Source organism: Sciurus carolinensis, chromosome 5 (assembly GCF_902686445.1).
Source record: "Sciurus carolinensis chromosome 5, mSciCar1.2, whole genome shotgun sequence".
NCBI lineage: Eukaryota > Metazoa > Chordata > Mammalia > Rodentia > Sciuridae > Sciurus > Sciurus carolinensis.
In genome coordinates, this window is record NC_062217.1 from 5,660,136 (window position 1) to 5,684,566 (window position 24,431).

At 37.0% G+C, this 24,431-nt stretch overlaps 1 protein-coding gene across 2 annotated transcripts; it reads left to right on the top strand.

Moving 5' to 3' along the window:
* Positions 1-24,431, top strand: Arglu1 (arginine and glutamate rich 1). 2 transcript variants are annotated; one of them, XR_007108786.1, is made up of 4 exons: positions 1-602; positions 7,901-8,126; positions 9,932-10,499; positions 23,549-23,614. XR_007108786.1 is itself a non-coding variant. In XM_047553368.1 (4 exons), exons 1-4 carry the CDS (start codon positions 256-258, stop codon positions 23,711-23,713), a joined length of 822 nt encoding a protein of 273 aa, XP_047409324.1. In that variant the 5' UTR covers positions 3-255; the 3' UTR covers positions 23,714-24,431. The 2 variants fall into 2 exon arrangements, 1 of the variants encoding a protein (XP_047409324.1); XM_047553368.1 differs by having other exon boundaries at positions 3-602; positions 10,416-10,499; positions 23,549-24,431.

Here is a 24,431-nt window from a genome sequence, read left to right on the forward strand (position 1 = left end):
GCAGGGCATTGTGGGAAGGGCGGCCGGTGCAGCCGCAGCTGCCATCTTAGAGACTCCTTGCGTTGCGGCCTTCTGGTCGGAGGCGGCCTTCGTGGCGGCTGTAGACCTCGAGGAGAGGCAGAAAGTCAGCGGGAGACAGCCGTCGTTCCTCCGGCCTCCACAGGACGGCCAGCCCGCGTCCGAAGGCGGAGGCGAGGGGAGCCGGGCGCGTGCGGGGCCCGAGGCCAGCGGTTAGTCAGAGCGGCGCCCGGAAGGATGGGCCGGTCCCGGAGCCGGAGCTCGTCCCGCTCCAAGCACACCAAGAGCAGCAAGCACAACAAGAAGCGCAGCCGGTCCCGGTCGCGGTCGCGGGACAAGGAGCGCGTGCGCAAGCGTTCCAAGTCCCGGGAAAGTAAACGCAACCGGCGGCGGGAGTCGCGGTCCCGCTCGCGCTCCACCAACACGGCCGTGTCCCGGCGCGAGCGGGACCGGGAGCGCGCCTCGTCCCCGCCCGACCGCATCGACATCTTCGGGCGCACGGTGAGCAAGCGCAGCAGCCTGGACGAGAAGCAGAAGCGGGAGGAGGAGGAGAAGAAAGCGGAGTTCGAGCGGCAGCGAAAGATGTGAGTGCCGCGGGGGGAGGGGCGGGGAGACGGGGAGGGTGGGGGTGCGGGTGGGTGGACGGACGGGGAGGGTGGGGGTGCGGGTGGGTGGACGGACGGGGAGGGTGGGGGTGCGGGTGGGTGGACGGACGGGGAGGGTGGGGGTGCGGGTGGGTGGACGGGGGAGAGGGGGTGCGGGTGGGTAGACGGGGGAGAGAGAGTGCGGGTGGGTGGACGGGGGACAGAGGGGGTGCGGGTGGGTGGACGGGGAGGGTGAGGGTGCGGGTTGGACAGACAGGGAGAGTGGGGGATGTGGGGTGGGTACATGGGGAGAGAGGGGGGTGGGGAGAGCGGGGGATGCGGGATGGGTACATGGGGAGCGTGGGAGATGCGGGGTTGGGAGAATGGGGGTGCAGGGTGGGTACATGGGGAGCGTGGGGGTGCTGTTTGGACAGACAGAGTGAGGGATGCGGGATGGGTAGATGGGGAGAGTGGGGGATGCGGGGTGGGTACATGGGGAGCGTGGGGGGTGCGGGGTGGGTAGACGGGGACAGTGGAGGATGAGGGCTGGGTAGGCGCGGGGATCCGGGATGCGTGTTGGCAGGTGGGGGCGCGGGGCTAGGAGAAATGCAGGAAGGGCACAAGCACCGGCCTGAGGGGCAGTGGTGCGCTGGGCACACGCGGCGTTTGAAAGCCTGAAGTGGGAAGACCCACGCGGTGGCTGGAGCAGGAAGGGCTTCGAGGGGAGAAAGCGATTTTGGCGCGCGAGGCGAGCAGAGTCCCGGAAGTAGGGGTGGAGTTCAGAAGGAGGTCTGCGAGCTGCACCGGCGGGTGAGGCGGGGACTGGGTTCGCCTGAAGGTGTGAATGGGGAGCCTTTGCAGTCGCTTTCGAAAGGCAGAGAAAGGAATTAACCCGTAGGATATAAATTGCAGTTTGCCAAAAGCATTTTTTTATTGAAGCTTAAATTGAGGACAGGACTTCAAGACACTTTAGGTGGTCCACCAAAATAGACCACATTTTTGGCTTAGTGTGTTTAAAGGTGTCTCTGGTCTGCATCCCCCTGCTGCTGCTATTTTTTTTTTTTTTTTTTTTTTTTGGCGTTGCTGGGGATTGAACCCAGGGCCTTGTGTGTTTTTTTAACAAGTGAAAAACAAATTACATACTTTAAGTGTATGTTTGACGACTTTGACACTTGATTTCACCTGGGTAACCATCATTTTATATACAATCTATTCCTTTTTTTACTTTTTCATTATAATACTCAAGTAAGTATGTGTAGTTCTGTTTTTCCATGGTAGTATACTTGTTTAGGAAAAGCTTTAATATTTGTTTTTATTTATGCCTTGCTCAGGTACAGAATTTTTATGTAAGGAAATCAGTTACACTAAGGGTTCTTATTTGAAATTCTGTTTGGGTAGAATCCTGTGAATCTGAAAAAGAGTCACCTCTCAGGTATTTTTGGATTATGTGTAGATGTGGATAACCCACACTAAATGAATGTCTGATTTTAAAATGTATTGTTGTGTAGGACTACTATGTATGCCTGTAATCCCAGCTTCTAGGGAGCCTGGGGCACGAGAATCTCTAGTTAACAAGCAACATAGGAAGACCTCTGTTTTCAAACAAAAATATACAGTATCATTGTTTTTTACTTTTAAGATTGTGGTACTTTGATGCTCTGAATTCCCAAAAGCCACAGTAGGGAAGTAGAGTTAAACAGAGGTGCTAACTCCCTATTTAATCAGTACTCATGAGGCAGGAATATTAGTAAATTATGATCTTCCTGAAAGGATTTTATGTGTACTTTATTGTCTGGGGATTTTACAGTTTTCTGCAGTCAGGTATGTATTATGTAGACTTTCTAGCATACCTCATTTCTAAAAGCAAAGTTATTAATAGGTATGGAGCTGTAGCATAACTAATATTAGAGAGGAAATTTAGCTATTTTGCTGTCAGCATTCCTTTAAAGCATATGCAGCTCTTTCACTTTTTCTAATCTTGGAAATGTCAGTGATACATATGAAAACCAAGTTCAGTTAGAATTGTTTCACAATAAACCTTGATTATATAGAATTGAGGTTTGGGGTCTGAAAAAAAGACCCTTAGCTATAAAGATAAAGTTCTCAAATAACTCAGTAGGACATAGGAGAAATTACCTAAGACATCACTGATAATTTTTCCATGTGAAAATGAAGGAGGCATCCAAACAGTAACTACTTGCCTTTTACTAGGACTAGGAAGCTAAGACTTATAAGAAAAGTGAAAGGAAATTTGATATGCATAGAATAATTAGAAGCATTTAGAAAACTACATGTGGACAGCAGAAAAGAGATCTAGGGAATGACATGATAGGAAATAGAGCAGGTATATGGTTCTAGGTTGAGGGAGAGAAACTGCCATTCATGATTAGGAGGGGAAAGGGACATGACCAGTAGCCACTTGAACACTAAATTCCTGTGTGCTGTATAAACCTTACTTAATATGGTCTAATGCATTGGAAATAATGCGAAGAAAACACTTAAGTGTTAGAGCTCTGGAGACGGAAGCAAGTAGTTGTCTGTATACAAATCCTTGTTTGTTAGTTCATTCAGCTAATATTTACTGAGCCTTTAATAAATACCAGTCATTGTGCTAGGTAATATTAATGTAAGGGTAATTGGTCTCTTCTAAGATCGTGATCTGACTCAAGGACAGGTAATAAGTAGTAATACTGTGTAGTAAATTCAGTGGTAATGATACCACTGTATAAGGGAAGTATCCTGGGTGGATAAATACCTTAGTTTTCTCAAAGAATGAATGAAGGACATAGGAATAAAAACTCTGATGCTAAGTATAGAATATATGTGGATTGAAGGAGAAAGCAGCCTTCCCCATCTCTGCCATAAGGAGCATGAAAGGCAATAGTCTGAGAGTAGAGTAACCAGATATTCTTGGCTACCATATGAAATTCTGTAAGTACTGTAGTGATATAGTGACTGAAAAGGTAAACAAGACTGGAAATTAGGAAAGAGTTCTTGTATGCCATATTAAAAATTTTGGTTTCATCCTAAAAACAGGAAAGGTTTTGAGGTAAATGGCATGTCCACCCCCCCCCCCAAAAAAAAAAAAAAAAACAGATCGTGAATTGTTGAGAGGGAGGAGAATATAGTAAACTGAGGCAAGACTAAGAAGGACAGTTACTAGAATGGAAGGACCAATTTAAGAAACATTTAGGGCATATAAAATTGGATCTAGGACCTAAGGGAAAGAAAAGTAATTGTTGGTTTTTGTTTATAGCGGGTCTATTGCAGTTCATCTACCAAATGCAGCGTGTCTGCTAATGGTTAAAATGTCAGAAACTTGCTGAACAGTGGCTAAGGAAGAGGGAAGATTAGGGAGTTTTGACTTGGCACTCCACTGTGGGCCATAGTTTTAGGTATTCTGAACTTATTTAAATCCATAATGAGGGACTGAAGCCTAAGGAAAGGGGACTTAATTTGTATCAGTGAAGTCACGAAAGTTTATGAAATTACTAAGGCAGAGTATAAGGAGAGAAAAGTAGTTGGTCAAGGAACTGAATGAAAAGCCCAGGTAGGAAGCAGAGCAGATACTAAAAGATGCGTAGTGTCTAGTATTTTCATAAGTCTCAGATTAGATGGAAACAATAAAGAAAGATCCATTTGTTGAGTTTAACCAATTAGGAACTCTGTGGTGCCAATGGAGATGAGATTGCTGTGCCTCTTAAAATTTTAAGGCCTTAAGTAAATAACCTCTGAGCTTGTTTCTTGTCGGTGAAATGGAGATACCTGTCTTATGAAGATTGTAAGTGTATTTAAACTACCTAGATAGTGCTTAGCTTGAAATGGGTCTTAGTGTTATTTAATACAGCTTTCATACTGTCAGAACCTGCTGAGTTTAAGAAGTGATCTTGTGAGTTATAATCTCAGTGCAGTAAAAGGTAGACCTTTAAGTTATTTTCTCACTTTGAATAGCTAGTTTACATGATCAAAATTAAATTCAGAAGGTTATCATGTCTGTGTCTGCCATTCACTGAATGACTCCTACTCCTCTAGTAGACCAGTATTACCATTTTCTTCCTCAGTTTTTTTTGCAATGCTGTACATGTGTTGCATTAACTGCTAAAATAAATAGTTGAAAATGACTTCTAACAAAATCAGGAAAATGTTAATGGTCTAATGTGCTGCCTAGGCTTGAATATTCTAAGGTTGAACTAGGATCTTTAGAAGAGTACTTGAAGAGCTCATTGTGAAAGCAAAGAGCTTCTATTAGCAAATTTAATATGCGGAACTGAGTATTCTTGGAGGGTGGTGCTTTGAGACAACAGGAGAGCACAAAGACATAGCTGGTGTTTATGTTTGGGGTTAGTCCTTTTGGTAGTTACCTCATGCATATCTTTGCCTTTCACATTTGTCTTAGAGAGACAGTGTAGGATAGTAAAGTGCTTAAGTTCCTTAGCTTTGATGTCTACTAAAGTTCATATTCACAGCTCAGCAACACACATTAAGCTTGAGTTCAGAAACTTTAACTTATAAGCTTCAGCTAATACAAATATTGTGGGAACATATGTGAGATTTTAGTGATGACATGCTATATTGAACTTTTAGAACAGTGATTTGGACTTATTAAGTACTGAATACTTAAATGCTGTTGGCTAGTAATTTTTAATCAGTTCCTAGAAATAAGCGCCTAGGATTGAGTGCACACAATTTAAAAGACCAATGAAAGTAATAGTGTCGTGTGCTCCATTCCAAGTTGTACTCTCATTTGACAGTTCTGAACTGTTGTACCCTTGCTGTTTTGTTTTAGTAATTACCATTTTAAAGTTGATTATGACTAGTGTATTTAAAATACCAGAGAGCTTGGAAAAAGTAGGGTACTGGTAATAATATCATTTCTACTGGAAAACTTGAAGATTTCGATTTAACCTTTCATTAGCATAGATTTTTGGCAAGGAAATGGATTGAGCAGAGAATGAGGAGTAGATCAGAGAAAATAATATGAGGGTGACAACTCATAGCAAATGTTTTATGGACTGGATATTAGATATAGTTTAAAGACACCATGACTACTGTTTTGAACTTCAAGAAAGTTCCAGTGCCTCATGGGAGTTAGCTCAGCAGTGGTTTTCTCATTGTTTATAGTGATAAATTTGTCATCAGTGAAGATGAATTTATGCCTAATTCAGTTGTGTGTGTGCCTGTTAGTTTCCTGGATTAAGTGTGTACAGGAAGGGGATAAAGTGATACTGAACTTTAACTTTTTCAATACTGGTTCAAAAAATTAAATTTTTTTTCTGAATTCCAAAATAGTGTATTTAATCTTACCAAGAATACCAACTAAAGTTGTATTCTTGTAATAAATACTTCAAGGAGAACAGTTCTGCTGTGGTGCCCAGACTTTACTGGTCTTCACTTAGAGACACATTGGCAAGGCTTACTGCATTCATGGTGGGGTGCCCTGCAGTTCCTTCTAGAACAAAGGGAGATAAGCAGCCTTGTGAGAAACTTCAGGAGGATGTTTCACACCCTCCACTGTTTCATTTGAGCTTGGGACTTCCCATTTGCCCTCCCTTTGGGCTATAAAACCATTGAGCAGTAGTTAGACTTGACTTAGTAATAGAGCAAATCACCTTCTGTACTGCCTGTCCTGTGGCCGCTCTGGTTTGATGTGATCAAGTGGCAATACAGACACAGGGAGCTGACCTATGCTGATTTAATTTTTACTGTGAGTAATAACCTGAATATTTTTTGACTCATTTTGTTCTTAATAACCAAATGTATGGAAATGCGGTCTGGTTAGCCATTGTGCTAGTCCTTAGGGATGGCTTCAATGCCTGAGAAAAACCCTGACCATGTATCAGGTCTTTTCCAATTTTACCATATTCCTAAATTGTGGACTTCTCTACTGTTGAGCTAATTTAAAGCCTTATACTATTTTCCTGCCTTTCTACTTCATATGAAAGTTTAAATGAAATTGTTTTACCATATCCTTTTGAGTAGTCAGTACTGAGTTCTATTTAATATTAACAATTAAGAGTTGCATTGTATTGAAATTTTAAATACTAAGTTTCTTTTTTAGCTTCTACATGCAATAATTACATAAGAATCAATTAGCAAGTGTGTATGTGTGTATATTTATAAAACTAATATGAAAAGTTTGCATATGCAAAAGTAGAATATTGTTATCCTTATATACCCATTACCCAGATTCTGCATTTGTTAGCCTTACTTTTTCATCGTTATTTCTTTCCTTCCCTTTGGATGAAATAGAGTCAGCATTAACTTCCATTGAATTGAAATCACTAATTCTTTTAGATATTCTTGGCAGTTCCTTGGTAGCATTGCAGAGAGTATATGCTGCTGTAGATAAAAGACTTATTGTAATTATTCCAATCCTGTATTTTCTTGGAAGTTAAGAAGGAAAAGGAGAGGAACATAGTAAGTCCTAGGCTTTCATATCCTTTTTTTTTTTTTTTTAATTTAGAAGATACTTACAAGTAAGCAAATAATAGAGTCCTCAATATGGGTGCTGCAAGAATCAAAGAAACTTTCTGTAGTACCTCCTGTCTTTTTGGTGGAGAAGAAAAATGTGTAAACTGAAGTGAAGCAGAATGGTGAAGACACTTTGATATTAGTGTGGTGTCACTAAATAAGTGACAGGAGTAGAGAATAAAAACCCCTTGGGTGGGAATTGAATTATTCCCAAGAATAGAATTGAGTTGAAGTGGATTGAGGTGTTTAAAGGTCAGGTTGAAACTAGAATCTTTATTAAACTTATGAATTGAATGACTGACTGTTTTATACATGGGTATGTCAAATGAATCATCAAAAGATAAAAGTTGCACGTTTAATTTGGGTGGATTGTGGGAAATTCGAAGCATTAATAAATTGTCTTCTTAGGATGTAGATACACTCTAAGAGCCTCTGAATTCATTATAATTCAGCACAAATATTACTTCATTGTGCTACTCAGTAAGGTGTGAGCAAAATAGGTAATTTATAATGTTCTAGTAGCCACATTAAAAAGCTAGAATTAATTGTAATATATTCTCAGTCTGTCAAATTTTTATGAACTTTTATGTTTTTCTTAATATTAATCTTCAGTTTATACTAGATACATGTGACAAGTGACAAGAGGGAAATCAAAAATTTTATATTTGAATTTATTTTGCTTAACACCTTACTATCTATTGTTTCCTCATGTGACTTGAAATGAATTGTAAAATTATTATGTAAAATCAAGCTGATTTGATAAGACTCGAAATTAGTGTTGTTTTAAAAATATCATCAAAGTAATTGTTTTCCATTTTGTTTGCTAGTCGGCAGCAGGAAATAGAAGAAAAACTCATCGAGGAAGAAACAGCACGAAGAGTGGAAGAACTGGTGGCAAAAAGGGTAGAGGAAGAATTGGAGAAAAGGAAGGATGAAATTGAGCGAGAAGTACTCCGAAGGGTGGAGGAAGCCAAGCGCATCATGGAAAAGCAGTTGCTCGAAGAACTCGAGCGACAGAGACAAGCTGAGCTTGCAGCACAAAAAGCTAGAGAGGTAACGCTCGGTCGTTTGGAAAGTAGAGACAGTCCATGGCAAAACTTTCAGTGTCCGGTTGTGCCTCCTGCTCAGTTCAGAAAGAGATGGAATACAGACTATCTAATTCCTTTCTCATCTAAACTTACATTGCTGCGAAAGTTAATTTTTTAGCCTATTCAGAAGTGCTGACTGATACTTAAAAGTTACTTTCATAAAACTTATTCAAGGATACTTTTTGATTTAATGGAACTGGCTTATATATTTGAGAAGTGTTTGAAACTTTTGCCATGGCTGCAGGACTTACATTCTTTTTTGGGTGGGTGGGGGGAGACAGGAAGTGGTAAAGGGAAAAGGTTAAAAAGCCACCTGTGGTTGTATATTCTTTTCTGTTTATCACTCTATTACCTAGACTGTGAGAGGCTTTTTGCCTTCAGTCAGATTAAAAAGAGCAGGGCCTAACATTGAGTGACAGCACCTGCTTTTGATAAATAGGTTTTCTCACTCTTCTTTTTCCCTTCTTTTATCCCTCCCCTCCCCCAAATCCTGCTTCAGCACAATGGACTAATTCTAGCATTCTGATCATAAGGCCCTCCATTTTCCTAATGTGTTTCAAGGAATCTTTTTAGGAAAAATGTCCAGAATATTCATCCACTTTTTTAGTATCTACTAACAACTCCTTTTTTTCTCTAGAGAGTTATGAAGGAACAGGTTGTCCTTGTCTGGAGTCAAGCTAAACACATGATTTGTTTTATCAGCAGCTGGAGCAGAAGTTGAAAATGTCTTTCTGTGAGACAGTAATTTGCTACTGAAGCTTTATGGCTTGTTTGCACTGATTACTCCAGGATCCTAAAACTTGGTGAAAGTCACTGGGACATTCAGGGCAAATTAGTTCACAGCACTGAGTGTCACCCATCAAATAGTTTATGTAACAAACATGAAACCCATTGGTGTGACATAGGAAATCCTGTAGTTGTATTTTCTTGAACTGAAATATTTGACTTGAAATATATGGTTCATTGTCATTTCTCATGTTGGCATTATTGTGGACAAGTTGATGTAGTATTAAATCTCTTTGCTTTCCAGTAAGCTTAGCTTATAACATGCATTTTCTCTTGTCCTGTCTTTAGATATATGTGTCTATATTTATAGTGGATTTCACAGATGATAAAATCGAATGTGTGAAATTTGCATTTATACCAGTGCTTTTAATAATGAAGTATTTTTGGAGTAATTGTGCTATCTTGTAGCGAGTTATTAATCATAGTAAAGATTTTTTTCTCTTCATTTGCTTTTTGTTTCATATTAACAATTTTTTTTTACACGGACACACCCTCTGACAGTCTTTCCAAATATTAAAATCATTTGACTATGTATGCTGTGATCTGAACACTGCCCAAACCATCAAGCAGTCTTCATATAGTTTGCATTATAAAATTTCATTAAATTCTCCAAGCAAAAATAAATTGCAGAATTTTATTTCCTAACCATGCATCCCCTGGATTCCTGAATTTCAGTTCAGACTGTAGATGACAATATAAGCTGCCTTTAGAAATTGTCAACATCTGAATGTTAAGTCCATTTTCCCCATGGAAGAAGCCCTTAGTTCCATGAAGTATGGATTACCATTTGTATTTTTCACTAACAGTAAATGTATTTTTCTTATTAATTGTTTGCCTTAGGAATGATGAATTACATTTTTTTGTTCCTTCTTACCATAAACATCTGCATTCCTCAGCTCAGCCTTCCTTGTATGTTGTTTCTTTATAAATGGTTGAGCTGCTGATGCAGGTATTGCCAAGCTAACAGTACAAATCATTTTAAAGAGGAAGCTGGCGCGTATGGCAGCCGAGGAGCACACTCTGCAGGACACTGGACAAGACAGTAAATATTCAACTTTTAATGCTGATTAAAGGAGTATAGGTAAAGAATACGTAGGTATACATAATTGGTGAGACAAATATTCACTTTATTTATATTTTATATATTATTTTTTAATTTGGTAAATACTATCCAGTTTTGTAGTTGTCCTTGTTGATTTGTGTGATATTAAAATATTAGTAATAATTGCCAGGAAACTATCATTAGGGAGGGTTTAGTCGGTTGCTGTTTGGACTGGGAGGGATGATTTAAATTTAGAGCTAGAAACCAATTTTAGTGGCTGCACAGTTTATCATTTGTCAGACAGAAGGTAGCTATAAAGCTACCCTATAAGTCAGATCAAAAAAGTTCAGAGAAAGTTTAGTAAATATTTATCAATAAAAATAAACATTTTATTTTTCTAATATCTTAACATGTCCTCCCCTTTAGGAGGAAGAACGTGCAAAACGTGAGGAGCTAGAGCGAATACTAGAAGAGAATAACCGAAAAATTGCAGAAGCACAAGCCAAACTGGTAAGTATAAAGCATATCTGAGAAGTATTTTGCATTTGCCTTTTCTTTTAACAAGTTTTGTGGGATGATTTTGTGCTTTTTAATTTGACTTATTTGGGGGGGATTCTCAGAGCTACTCTAATGATTTGAATTTAAGTCAGGTGTGTGTGAATAGTTGACTAAATTTTTAGTCTGGAAAGAATTCCAAATTTTTAACTGGTTTAAAACAGTTTTCCTGGGGAAGTTCTACTTTTACCTCTCCTCAGTTTTTTCCTATCCTAAGCTCATTTACATTTCTTCTATGCCTCAAAAAACTAACAATAAAGTCTTGGAGTTATTTGGGCTTGGGGTTGTAGCTCAGTGGCAGAGCTGTTTGCCTAGCATATGTGAGGAACTGAGTTCAATCCTCTAAGCACCACATAAAAATAAATAAAACAAAGGTATTATGTCCATCTACAACTAAAAAAATATTTTAAAAAAATCTTGGAGTTTTTTAAAGCAACTGATACTTAGCATTTTGCTTTGGGCTACTTACCTGGTTATCAGTCACCAGGAAGAATATATATTTAAGCAAATATACCAAGGTAATAAAATTCTTTTTCCTATTCCTAGTTTATAATGTGCTAACCACAAATATAGAGATTTAAGTAATTATGATAATAAGAGATATAAAGGTGGTAAACTACAATTTTAAAATTTTAATAAGTAAACCAATATAAAAACTCAAAGCAATTATTTTAAAAGGAAGAAACTATATCACTTCTGTTTTCCTTTAAGAGTGAATATTTTTTGAAATAGCCTCAGTCTGAGGAAGAAGAAAGCTAGAGTTCAAGGATTATGGATATGAGTATTCCAAAACACAAAGGGAGATAGGTACTATGAGGAAAGACTTTTATCCCTGTGAAGGTGGTGTGTATATTCAAAGAATATAAATAAGAGATGAAAGGAAATTTACCTAAGTTGGTGGTGGGAAGTGATTAGTGGTACTTAATGCTCAGGAGTAAAGACACAATCCAGGAGGAACTCTTGGTTGTGGGGAGAAATATAGAAATTTGTCAAGTTAGAAATGTGTTGAGAATAATATGGCCAAAGAAAGATGTTTATTGCTGAGTAATACTGTTGACTGGAGGTGGAAAGGCATGGCTAGTCTGTGAAGTCTGTTCCTTCTTTTTGTGTGTGTGCATTATGAGCCCAAGGCCACTCAACCACTGAGTTACATCTCCAGACTTTTTTTTATTTGACTTTTAATTACGGGATAGGTCTTGCTAAGTTGCCCAGGTTGGCCTCAAACTTGCTTTTCTTCCGAGTAGCTGGAATTAACAGGCATGCGCCACTGCTACCTACTTATGTTTATTTAAAAAAAAAAAAAAAAAAAATCTGTGACTGTGTTGACAAGTGCACAGTAAAAGATCTCAAGAGAGTCTTAACAATGGAGCCTATTTAGAGTACGGTGAAGGAGGACTTTAATGCATTATCCTATAATTCACAAGAGTCTGAAAAGTTAATATGGTACAGTTGATTCTAAAGCATGACTTATAAAGTGTATCCTGGATAAAGACGATACTGGAAATAAGCTAGGTGACATAGCTGGTTACAGAAGATCTTGACAGTTATCACTGTCTTGTTTATTTTGAAGACCAAAATGAAATCTGTAATGAAAGGCCTTAATCCTGCTTTCTCAGTAAAATACCTTAAAATCTGCTTAGGTAGAAGAAAAAGATACAAATGTGGGATGTATGAATCATTATAAAATTTATCCTTATAAATAAATATGTGATAATGCTTTTTTAGAATCTGTACATAAGAGGAAGTAAGAGGGAGTGTGAGTTTTGTTTTGTTTTGGTTTGGTTTTGGTACCAGGAATTGAACTCGGGACCACTTAAGACATATCCTATCCCTTTTTATTTCTTCAAATTTTGAGTTTCTTAGGGCCTTACTAAGTTGCTGAGGCTGGTTTTGAAATCACAATCATCCTTCTTTGGCCTCCCGAGTAGCTAGGATTACAAGCGGGCAGAGTGGAGCCTAGGAGAGCTTGAGTTTTAAACAGTCAACTTTAAAGGGTAACTACGGTCTGCTTTGGGAGGCATGAACGTTCCAGAAGAGAATAAAAATATGATTGATCTTTAGAAAATTAAAGCACAGTTACCAAGCAATTGAAACTAGAATTCCTCATAGGTTATGCTGAAGAGATGGGATATCTGTGGTAGGTTTGGTTTGTGGACGGCATGGAAATTCCTTACCTAGGGTATGACTTGCAAAGATCTTGGTCCCTTCTGACCATGGGGTGGCTAGAAGCAGCTTGGTGTCTTCTGTCCCTTTAGCAGCTCTCCTTGTTTACTAACATGAACCAAAAAAATACCACCTTCTGTGTATTATAACTAGGAACAGATTGGAACTGTACTTTTCAAGTGGTAAGTACTTCCAAGAGGAGTACTTTTCAAGTGATAATAGATGGCTAGTTTTGTGTTTTCAATTCCATTTTGTCTAAGACATCTACTTTTGAAAAATACAGCGAGATGAATTATTAGAAAGATGGGATCAAATTGGCCTCTAATACACTTAGTCTTGATTTCTACTTATGGATTGATTGGTTTTCAGACTGTTGTTGGACTGTGGGCCACTTAGTGCTAACACTGTTCTAGGGTGCATAAACTTAGGTTTGAGCTGGTCAACTGTAGGGAGCAATATTGTTCTGATGACATTTTGTCAGTAAAATGCTGTGAAAAGATACCATGGGGGAAAGAGATTTGAATTTTAGACAAGTTGGTAAGAATTTAGACATACTTAACACATTTGCTTGTTGTGGCAAGTTAGAAGCATAGGAAACTTGATGTTGCCGCAGTTTTTTATTTGATTCTATTGGTAGTCATGTTTGCAGGGAAAGTAGAGTGTCCTTAGTATAAAATTATTGCTGTGTAGATGATGGCATGGAACACATTGAGGCTTCTTTCATTTTTATTAGACTTTTCTCTCCTTGAGGAAAGCTGAGTTTTTAGCACTGTGCTTTAATCTTTATATATGATTTTTAGGAAATATAATGTAAAATACATAGAGGATTCCATTGAAATAACCTGGTATTTGTGAAAGGAAGGAGATGTAATAGCATGTTGCAGATATCATAGAACTTTCCTGGGTATATCAGCAGTGGCAGTTTATCTGATTAAACTAAAATTTGTGCTTGCTTCATGACTTCATGAGTATACAAAAAGTGTGGGCTGTTCATTGTTCTATGCGCTGTGTAAAGCAAGAAGATAGGAAGCGTCCTGGCCTCTAGAAAATGCGGGGAGAGAGGAATTGTAGACTCAGGAGCTGTTCACTAAAATCTGTTTTGAGAAGCATTTTGGTTAAAAAGTAGGCAAGGCATTAGTTTCTTTTAAGTAATATATTTAATGTGGAGACAAGATCAACTCCAAGAAAAGTTAACTAAATAATATGGAAATGTTTGGTAAGTGGTGTCAGTGATGTGAGATAATTGATCTGTTATGGTGGGAAGCCTGAGAAACCTTTCTAGAAGAGGTACCCCTTTGCTGGGTTTGGGTGGATTAAATCTGAAGCAGGAGGCACTGAGAGGAAATGAAGCAGGGCAAAGGCCTTTTGAGCAGAAATAATAGAACAATGATAAGAGCTGGTGAAATGGAATTTTGGGATGTGGGAAAAGGAGTAACAGTGATGTAAGTAGAAGTAAATCATTCTGAGGTATGTATGTTAAAGCAGTGTTAAGTAAGATTTTGAAAGCAGATTAAAGATAGATAAGAAAATACTCTTGGAGCGGGAGGAGATTTTTTAAAACATGAGTGAAAGCATAATAGCAGTGATATCTTATAAATGGGTAAAGGAGACCAACTTCCTAATAAAAGTCACAATAATTGACAAATAGAGATTATTTATATAAGTACAATAAAAAGTAGTTACAAAAATTTCTGAAAATAGGGAAGCCGAGGAATGCCCCTCTCTTTTTGTTTTTCTTTAATAGCAAATCTCAAATTGGAAAAGCTTTTGGAAAAGCTGTGGCAGTATCCTTTGTTGGTAAGGATGTAGTGTAAGGAGTGCCCTCTATATGATTATCCTGGGAATTTAAAGGGAAATAACAATTTCCAAAAATACATAACAGTAAATCAGTAAATATCAAATACCTTAATTCTTCTAAGAATGTGAAAATGGGTCATAAAAATAAATTGACACACATAAAATAAATTATAATTTATGAAATAAATAATGTTACACAAAAATAAATTTCTTCCCAGATTATTTAAAATAGTAAAACATGGTCCAGGTTATTAGAGAAATTATAATCAGTGAATTATTCTAAATTTAAAAATATCTGGTAATACAGGGGAAATAGGAAATAAACAAATAGAAAACTTACATCTATAATACCCTATTATTTCGAAAAAAGTATTTTGTATATTTTAAGACAAATATATATGCTAGAGTGCTAAGAATAGTCATCTTTAATGAGTAGTTCTCATTTTAGCTTTATCAGTTCCTGCATGTTCTGCAAGTAATCTATCTCTTCTATGAGCACACAAAATTAGGAAGGTTAACTTAAGCCACACTTTTGACTAGCTTTTCAGTAAATCCTTCTGACAAAAAGTTAAGTCCAGTGATGATAGTAATGTGTGAAGATTAGCCACTCAGGTATGAAAGTCAATATTAAGTGCTCTAGTCATGGGTAGTTTTTACTCACTTCACTTCCAAATTCTCTCTCAAGATACTTTGTCTTTCCATAAAACAAAAATGTTCTGACACACATACTTGATTTGTAAAATCAAATAATTCATCTAAATGTGACTTGATTTGACTTTGGCAACACACAGATGTCTTCAAATATTGGAAGAGTTATTGTTAATACAAGAAGGAAATTTTTTTTAAGTAGCACTAAAATTTAAAATTTTTAAAAATCTCTGCAGTTTTATTATTGTATGCCTAGAAAAAAACCCAGATATTCAGAAATGTGTATCAAACTTTCTTACTTGGAAAGAGAACCAGCAGACTTTTTAAAAGGTGTTAGATGTTGCTGTGGAACAGTGTTCTTGGGGGAGACAGTGTTGGTTTGAAAAACAACCCTCAGCCTGTTCCCCTGGTGGAGGTGGTGGTAAAATAGGAATGAGTGGGACCCAGTTAATTAATCTACATGTACACACCTAAATTAAGTCTCAGACTGGCAGGTTTTGTAAAATTATAAATAACATGCTGATTAGAGGAAGGACAGGTTAATTTTGACTAGATGGGCATTCTTTGAAATTTTAAAATATGTGTAAATTAAAAGTTCTTGATTTATAGTTGTCTTTAATGTTTAGTTTTCACCTCACTGCTTCCTTGTGTTACATCACTTTGAACACCTATTTGAGAGGTGTTTGAAAATGGACATATATCCATGTTATTAAGTGTAAAATAAACCAGAGTTCACTTTACAATTGAGAGAACTCTGTAGAGAGTTCTTAGAAAAAAATGCAAGTTAAAAACTTTTTATTGTGTTTGTGTAGTAGGCTGAAAAAGGCACTCTTCAAAGAAGATACTGTTTCTAATTCCTGAAATCTGAAATGTTACCTTGTTTGGCCAAGAAAAGTGTTTAAGGGAAACTTTGCAGATGTAATACAGTATCTTGAGATGGGACGTTTATCCTGAATTATTTGGTGAACCTCAAATGCCATCACATGTGTCCTTTTTAAGAGAGAAGGGGTGTTTTTACCATACAAAACAGCAGAAGCTGAAGTAAAGACAAAGCAGAGAGAGATTTGAAGATTGGTGTGATGTGGTAGAAACCAAGGAGTCCTGGGAGTCACCAGAAGCTGGAAGAGTCGCGTCAAGGGGCTGGAACCTGCAAAGTGATTGTGGCCCTGCTCTCTCTTTGATTTCAGACTAGTGATACAAGTTCCATCCTTTGACCTCTAGCATATATTTCTCTTGTTTGGAGCTAAAATTGTGCGTGTGGTTTTGGAATTGGGTAGAAGCTGAAAGGATTTTGAGGCATGTGATGGAAAGCGGATACATTGCTTTAAAAAGACTGTTGGCTTTAGAACCATGGACTTTAAAGGTGCTCTGGCTAAAACTGGTCAGGAACATGTTATTGGAAACTGAAGGAAAAGAGTCCTTTTTGTGATAGAAAACCTAGCTGATTATATCTTGCAGTTTTACAGAAGGCAGAATTTATAAGAATTCTAAATAAGTGTTTAAAGTGTAGCCTGGCTTCTTCTTGTTCATAGTAAAATAGCAAGAGGAGATAAAAAGAATGAACTAAATTTGAAAGGATTCAACACTTGACGTTTGGGGAAAATCTCAATCTGTTAGATTATAAAAGATGTTTACTTGTAGAATTTGCTCTGGAAAGAAAACCATAGGTTTGACTAGACAAATTTTTGCTGTTGCTAAAGAGACCATGCATGTGACTTATTTGGTTCCTCTGCCATCTCAGTAAAAGTCAGGAATGGATGAGATTACCAGGAAAGACCTGTGTAGGTTCCTCACGTCCGCTGTGTGATCTTTGTTGAAGACTGCTGTGGTTTGAACATCTCCAAAATGCATTTTGAGATTTAATTGCCATTATATTGGGAGATGGGAACTTCAAGAGATGTTAATGTCACGAGGACTCCTCTGGAATGGATTAATGCTGATTTTATGAGACTTAATTGAAGGTTTGAGCTCTTGCTCTTTCCCCTCTTTCGGGAATGCTCCCTCATCACATGATAGCCTTTACTGTGTTGTGACGGAGCAAGAAGGCCATCATCAGATGCTGGATATTGGCTTCCCTGGCCTCTAGAACTGCAAGATATTAATTCCATTTCTTTATAATGTACCCAGTCTGTGGTATTGTGTTATAGTAGCCACAAATGAACTAAGAACCTACAAGGTTTCTGAAAATGTTATTATAGAAACACCGCCAACTCTGAACTGAGAAGGTCAGAAAAGATATAATAAAAGAAGGCTGTCGACTCCCAAGAGTCTGCATACATAGGGAAGGTTGATGGGAAGATGAACAAAGAGCTTTGAGGATATTGATCTTGAAGATTGGAGTGATGTGTCCTGGTCTTCAGAAGCTGGAAGGGGCAGGGGCAGGGGCACAGTCTCCACTAGAGCCTTTGGAGGAAAAGTGTCTCTGCCAACAGGTTGATTTTTGCTTTGGGGATACTGATTTTGGACTTACTCCCTCCACAGTACATTTCTGTTGCAAACCATCCAGTTTGTGATGATTTTTTTTTTTTTTTTTTTTTTAAATATAGCAGCCACATGAACTTAACACCGTTTGAAGGAGAACAGGGCATTTTATGGTAGAATGAACATATGTAAATTGAAATGGCACAGTATGGAGGAGAGCATATATACACATTTTAAAAGATGGAAAAACATGGCACCAAATGTGTCAAATATTTTAATTTAGTTTGAAATGAAGGTTTTCAGTCAGGGTAATAGGCTTGTTCCTTGATTATTAAAATTTTAAAATGCTGGTTTAAGATCTTAATGTAGCTGGACGCAGTGGCCCATGCTCGTAATCCCAGCAGTTTGGGAGGCTGAGGCAGCCTTAGCAGTTTGGTGAGGACTTAAGCAACTTAGTGAGACCCTGTCTCAAAATAAAATATAAAAAAGGACTCGGGGATATGGCTCAGTGGTTAAGCATCACTGTGTTCAATCCCTATTACCCCCCCCCACACACACACACAAAGGAAATAAATAAATAAATAATCTTAATGTATCTGGGGACAGCTGTTTAAAATATAATTAGATATTGTGTAGGATGGCTTGAAAGACAGACTAGAAACAAGAAGCCATTGTAAGCTAGTGAGAAAGTGGAGTCTTGTGTCCATAAAGTAGCAGTTCTTAGGAACTGTAAAGAGAGAATTGATAAGCTGGGCAAGTGATGGGGTGTATGTACACAGAGTAAGAGGGATAAGAAAGTCTGCCAGTACCATGGAAGACTTTCCTGATACAATCATTCCTAAGAACTAATTCCAGGGATTATCAGGCATTTAAGGAAAACTTAAGCGTGTAAAATAGAACGAATGACCAAGACAAAAATCTAACCCCAAAGAGAAGAGGTACACATGATTCAAAGAGCCATGTCTAGAAAGTATAGCTTTTGTTTGAAACTTTGGAACATGAAGGATAAAAGACATTCTGATAAAAGACATACAGTGTTTCTGTTGATGGTATCATAGAGCATTGTCTTTGGAGGTCTAAGCAGTGATTTTTTTTTGTCCCTGGTATTTCATACCTAGCTCAATTATCAGTCTTTTACCTTTCAAAGAGTTGTCTTCACTTTAGTTAATATGGCATCTCAGGAAATATCCAATGTTGATGTTCCAAAAGTGGTTTAAGGTTAGAAAGGTAACAAGAATTAAAATAGATTGAGAAGGGAGGATGTGGTGGTATGAATTCTTTTTGTATGGGAACTAATGATATCATGTAAGGATAGATTGGGAATATTGTTGTATACTGTAAGGAGATATCTAGCAGCATTACTAAATTGCTATAAGAATGGAGGGGATATTGTATCTTACCCTTCTATGATTTTTTTTAACCTTGTAAGTGAATAAGTTTTCAAGAATTTTATTAATGTAGTTTCATGAGGGTCAGAACTAATCACATCTAATTTCTTTTTAAATGTCTTTTTTTTTTAATTCATTGGTTATATAAAGTGAAGTATACATTAATTTATAGAGGAGATGACAAGTCACGTAATTGAATTTACAAATGGCAGAGTGTATCAGGATTTGTGTTCTGGAAGGTTTAAAATTCCAGAAGTTCGTATTTGTTAGTAGTGGCATGGTTCCCAATTGTACTGGTTTTCATTTTTTTTTTTTTTGTTGTTTTTTTCTTTTTTGCATCATTTCTGTAATTACTCCTGATAACAAATATCTCTATCTTTGGATTTTTTTACATTTTATAAGATTTCATGTCTATGCATATGTCAAGTAGTGAGTGGTTTTTAATATCCTTACTTAATAAAGGGACTGTTGCTTCGGCAACACCTTAAGTAAATTTACAGGCAGTATAAGTGAAGGCTGAAAGTAATTTTTATAATACCATTATACTCTCTGAGTAAAGATAGCCTTGTCCTTATCTCAGGATTCTGGGAGGGTAAGTAGGCCCTCACCTGTAATAGTACCTTTTGCTTCTATATGCTCCTTCTCACCCATTGCTCTTGGGGTGGCTCACAGAGTCCTGGGTGTAATGGCCAGGAAGACCTGTCCTGATGTAATGGCTCTGGTGTTGTAGGCCTTAACTTTATCCTTGATCTCCAAGATGTCCACCACTGTACCCTTGTGAGTAAGCTTTGTATTGTTCCTACCCCCATGTACACTAACCCCATGCAGACACTCCTTTCTTCTGTATAAATGTGAAACAAAAGAAGAAGATAGAAGAACAACGAATATTTTCTGCTAGGTAGAGTCAATCAGGATGGAAGAAGTTAGAGGGTGGCTAGGGTTTAGAAAAATACCTCGCAAGTAAGATGCAGGGGTACTAGACTTAGCAATGGATGGACAGAAAAAACACTTTTTTGTGGGGGGTACTGGGGAATCAAATTCAGGGGCACTTAACCACTTAAACCATATCCCTAGCCCTTTTTTATTTTGTTATTTTGAGATGGGGTCTCACTAAGTTGCTGAGGCTGACTTTGAACTTGAGATCCTCCTGAGCCACTGGGATTACAGGCATGGCACCACACCCAGCCAGAAAAAAACTTCTTAATTATTGGAGAACCACTGTATTAGTATAAGAGATGTCTTTTGCTTTGTGTTTGAAGACTCTGTTGAAGAGTGGAAAACTGTAATAGAACAAAATACAAAGATATTTGCCTGCTTGATTTATTTTTTAATTATTGTGTTCCTAAGTACTTCTAATTGGTGCTGTATTCGGAGCACTGGGAATTCTTCTATTGTGACATAGGGTCCCAAAGAAATTATAGCTCTTCTTTATATATAGTCTACTTATATCTTATGTTTGTAGACCTAAATGAAAATGAGGCTTGATTCTTTGTGGTATAATGGTAATTTAAGTGCAGTATAATTTGTCTAGAAATTGCTTTACTTTATAATTTTTGTTTTAATTTTTGCATTTTATAATCACGTGGTTCACATGCCCCTCCCTTTTTTTTTTTTTAGAAAAATATAAAGTCCCTGTACCTTTCTCCTTTCCCTATCTCCAAAAAGTATATTCAATTATGGTTTTATTTTTCTAGAATTCTTAAAATGCATGTTCAGGTAGAGATAAATATGTGATATTTTTATTCCCTATTATTTTAGAGATAAGTATATAATTTCTATATTCTTTATTTTTATAATATTCTTTTATTCTATTTTTATTTTATCTTTATTCTTTTATTCCCTAAAGTAGTGTATATTGTATGCATGCTATTGGGCATTTTGCTTTTATCCTATAATAGCATATTTTAGAAACTTCTGTTTTAGAACATGAAGGCCTTTTTAAAGTTTTTTTTTTTTTAAGTACATGTATAGTATTCTGTTTTGTAGTTGTATAATTTATTTAGTCAGTGCTTAATTGGTCATCGTTTGGAATTTTTGCCACTCTTTTCCTTTTATGAACTATGTTGTAGTATGTAACCTTACCAAATTATTAGTTTTGCATGTGTGCAAGCATACTTATAAATTCCAGAAGATTAAATCATTGGGTAAAAGTATTACAAAAGGTACTATTTTGATAGGGATCAAAGTGCACTTTATTAAGGTAGCACATGCTTTTGTGCTTTTGAATTTCTCATTGTGATAGGGTAAAAGATGGTATCTTTATAATTCTAATTCTGTTTCTCTCGGGGGTTGAGGTTGTGATGTTCTTTCCACCTTTTTGTCTTTTTACCCTCTCCCTCCCCAGGGTTCTAATATGCTTTTCTAGGGCAGTGTTAAATCTTTAGGGAAAAATGAGCTTGGGTGTTTATATTGGCAGTAGTTTCCTAAACACCTGCAGCAAACTTTTATTCAGTGGTACACACTTAAGCTTTTACCCTAACTTTGTGATGATTTATTAAAACTGTGAATAAAGGAATTGCCATATGAATTGGCTAAAGAACAGAAACATATTTTTTTGTTGTAATTATGGAAAATCTAAGGAAGATTAGTGATTTGAAATGGATTCTAATGTACAGGTAGAATTTTAATGTAAGTTTAAAGCCTTATAGAAATATGGTGATTTAGAAACAAGCTATATTCTGTAGATGGTGGGAAATAATTGTAAACTTGAGGGCAAGTGAGAAATCATAAAGAAAGACAAGCATTATCTGTAGGATAGATTAAAGGACACACCGAAAATGGCATATCATTTTAGGTGTGCAAGAAATTTGTGACCCTGAACTGGTTTGGTGGCAACAGAAATGACAATGAACTCTAGACCAGAGAGAATATAAAAGAAACTTTAGTAGACTTAATGATCAGTTGTTGTCAGAGAAGGAGGAGGCAAAATAAATCTGCAGAATTAGGGCAGCGTATAGAATAGAAGAGTTTAAATCTTTGAGCATGTTGAATTTTTAAGGAACCATTGGATCTCCCAGGTAGATGTCCATCAGCCCTCTGTAATTGTAGCTTAGCAAAACAATCAGAGAGAAAAGAGTATGTCATAGCTCTCTTGGATTTTCCACCTGGCCCATTTACCAGGGCCCTGCTCATTTCGACCTGATCTTTGCTTCTCTCTAACCTAACTTAACTATAGTAGATTTGCACCACCGTCTGTCTTCTGCCTTTCAGTCTTCCCTGCATTGTCTTATACCTTTTTGTCTTACATATTTAGGTGTTTCTTTCCTTTTGTGTTGCTACCCACAAGATAAAATTCTAGCGTTTTTGCATACCAGAGCTATTATTTTTCCAGCAGTCCTTCAGTCTAGTCACATTGTGTTTTACTTTTTAAAAAAAAGTGAGTGGAGACAAAAGGAAGGGATCTGGTGGAGAACCTGATGTTTTGTACTAGAGAATATATAGGAGGGAATATTTTCAAAATACTTAACTGAAGAATTTATTCAAAATAAAGAAGAAGGTCACTGGATATATTGTTATTGACCATCTTAAAAATAGTTTCAATAGAATAATGGAAATAGAAGCAAAGACTTAAAATGGCTGAAGTGAAAATTGGAGCGAGTGTAAAGGATGCAGTGAATGTTTTAAAAAGATCAAGATCAGAGGGAAAAAAGGACAATGTGTTGATAACAGATTGAAAATTCAGGGGTTAGAAACGGGCTCTCACGGTGGCACTGTTAACACTTGGTGTTGAGAAATTCTTTGTGGGGGACCTTTCCTCTGCATTACAGAATATCTAGCATTGTTCATGATCTACCCTCCACATGCCAGTAGCCTTCCCCATTTGTGACATCTACAATCTCCTAATCATTGCCTAATGTCTTAGGGGAAGAGGAATAACATTATGCTTGGTTGAGAATTGAGGAATTGGGTGTGGAAGACAGGAAGAAAAGACTTTTAATAATAAAGTTCATGACAGTGGCCTGAATTTTCTTGGTAAAGAGAGAAACCTGTAGAAGAATGCAGGAAGTTGACTGCTTGAGATTGCAGGAGTTGAAGGTGCTATAAAAGTTACTGAAATCAGTGTCCATTTGAAATTAGATAGCATTTGTAGTCCACTTGGTCAAAATGTTTCCTGATTTTTTTTTTTTTTTTTTTTTCTCTCCAGGAAATTGTGTCTGTAGTATTTCTTGGTTGCATATTAACAATATCATGTAGCCCCAATGGGAATTTTTCATATCATTTATTGTATACCTTTCTAATTATGAATATAGTAATCAGTAGGTAACATTTTAAAAAATAAATCTGCCTTGGTTTATAATTGATAGAAAATAGGTAAAAGAAAATCTGTACTAAAGATGATTTATGGAAATTTCTTTTCATTTTCAAAATGTGTTCTTTCCTAGTTTGTTGTTGTTCATAAAAAGTGAAATACAGAAAATGCAGGAATAATAAAAGAGTTCTATTTCTTCACTTTTTCTTTCATTACCTATTGTGTGACATTAGGTATGCTTTGAGAAACATGCTCTTGGATGTTGAAGTTGTCATCTGATAGGATATTAATAAAAAGCATGGAAATCATAGTTCTGATTTTTTCCTTTTAATTTACAGGCTGAAGAACAGTTGAGAATTGTTGAAGAACAAAGAAAGATTCATGAGGAAAGGATGAAACTAGAACAAGAACGACAGCGTCAACAAAAAGAAGAACAAAAAATTATCCTGGGCAAGGGAAAGTCCAGGCCAAAACTGTCCTTCTCATTAAAAACCCAGGATTAAATTGCAAACTCTGAACTTTTTACAAAGAAAAATGGAAAAACTTTGTATGGTAGCTTCATGTTGAAGTGGTTTTTTTTTTTTTTTTTTTTTTTTTTTTTTGTTTTTTTTTTGTTTTGTTTTTTGTTTTTGTTTTTTTAATTTGGAAAATCTGGAAAGTTAGCTTGTTCTAATAGGGGCTATGCTCTGCAATCCCTTTTATTTTTATTTTTCTCCCTTAACTTCCATTAAGTCAAATCCTTATCAGATCATTGCTGTCTTCTAAAAAGTGATATTTTTTTCACGTGTTTGGATTCTGTATTGTGGTCTGAAGACGAGCAGATCACTTTGTAACTAGATGGTCTGATAAGGTTTTTACTGACCCACTGACTTCAGGGTTATACTCTGTTTATTACATCATAATGCTGGTTTTGCTGACTTTTTGTTTTTTTATGTCTTTATAAAAAAAGAAAAAGTTGGTAATTGCATTGGAAAATCCCCAGGGTATTACTGGACCTGTGTGGTGTATTGTTAAACCAGTATCCTTGTGATACTGTTGCTCTTGATGTTCCCGATACAGGTAAGGAAATAGTTGGTCAACTCTGATACAAAAAAAATATATATATATACAGTTCAGTATTGTCTCTGTTCAATTTGTTTTTATTTCATTGACAAAATCAAACCAGCATTCCCCATTGTGTAAATAAATGATTTTGCTGAATAAAGTAAAGTCTTAAATTCA

What these genes read in the sequence shown, in the direction of transcription:
- Arglu1 (XM_047553368.1), top strand. Translation starts at nt 256, where the DNA reads ATGGGCCGGTCCCGGAGCCGGAGCTCGTCCCGCTCCAAGCACACCAAG. An exon ending in TTCGAGCGGCAGCGAAAGAT is followed by an intron (nt 603 to 7,900) that starts GTGAGTGCCGCG and finishes TTTGTTTGCTAG; the next exon opens with TCGGCAGCAGGAAATAGAAG. An exon ending in CAGAAGCACAAGCCAAACTG is followed by an intron (nt 10,500 to 23,548) that starts GTAAGTATAAAG and finishes TTTAATTTACAG; the next exon opens with GCTGAAGAACAGTTGAGAAT.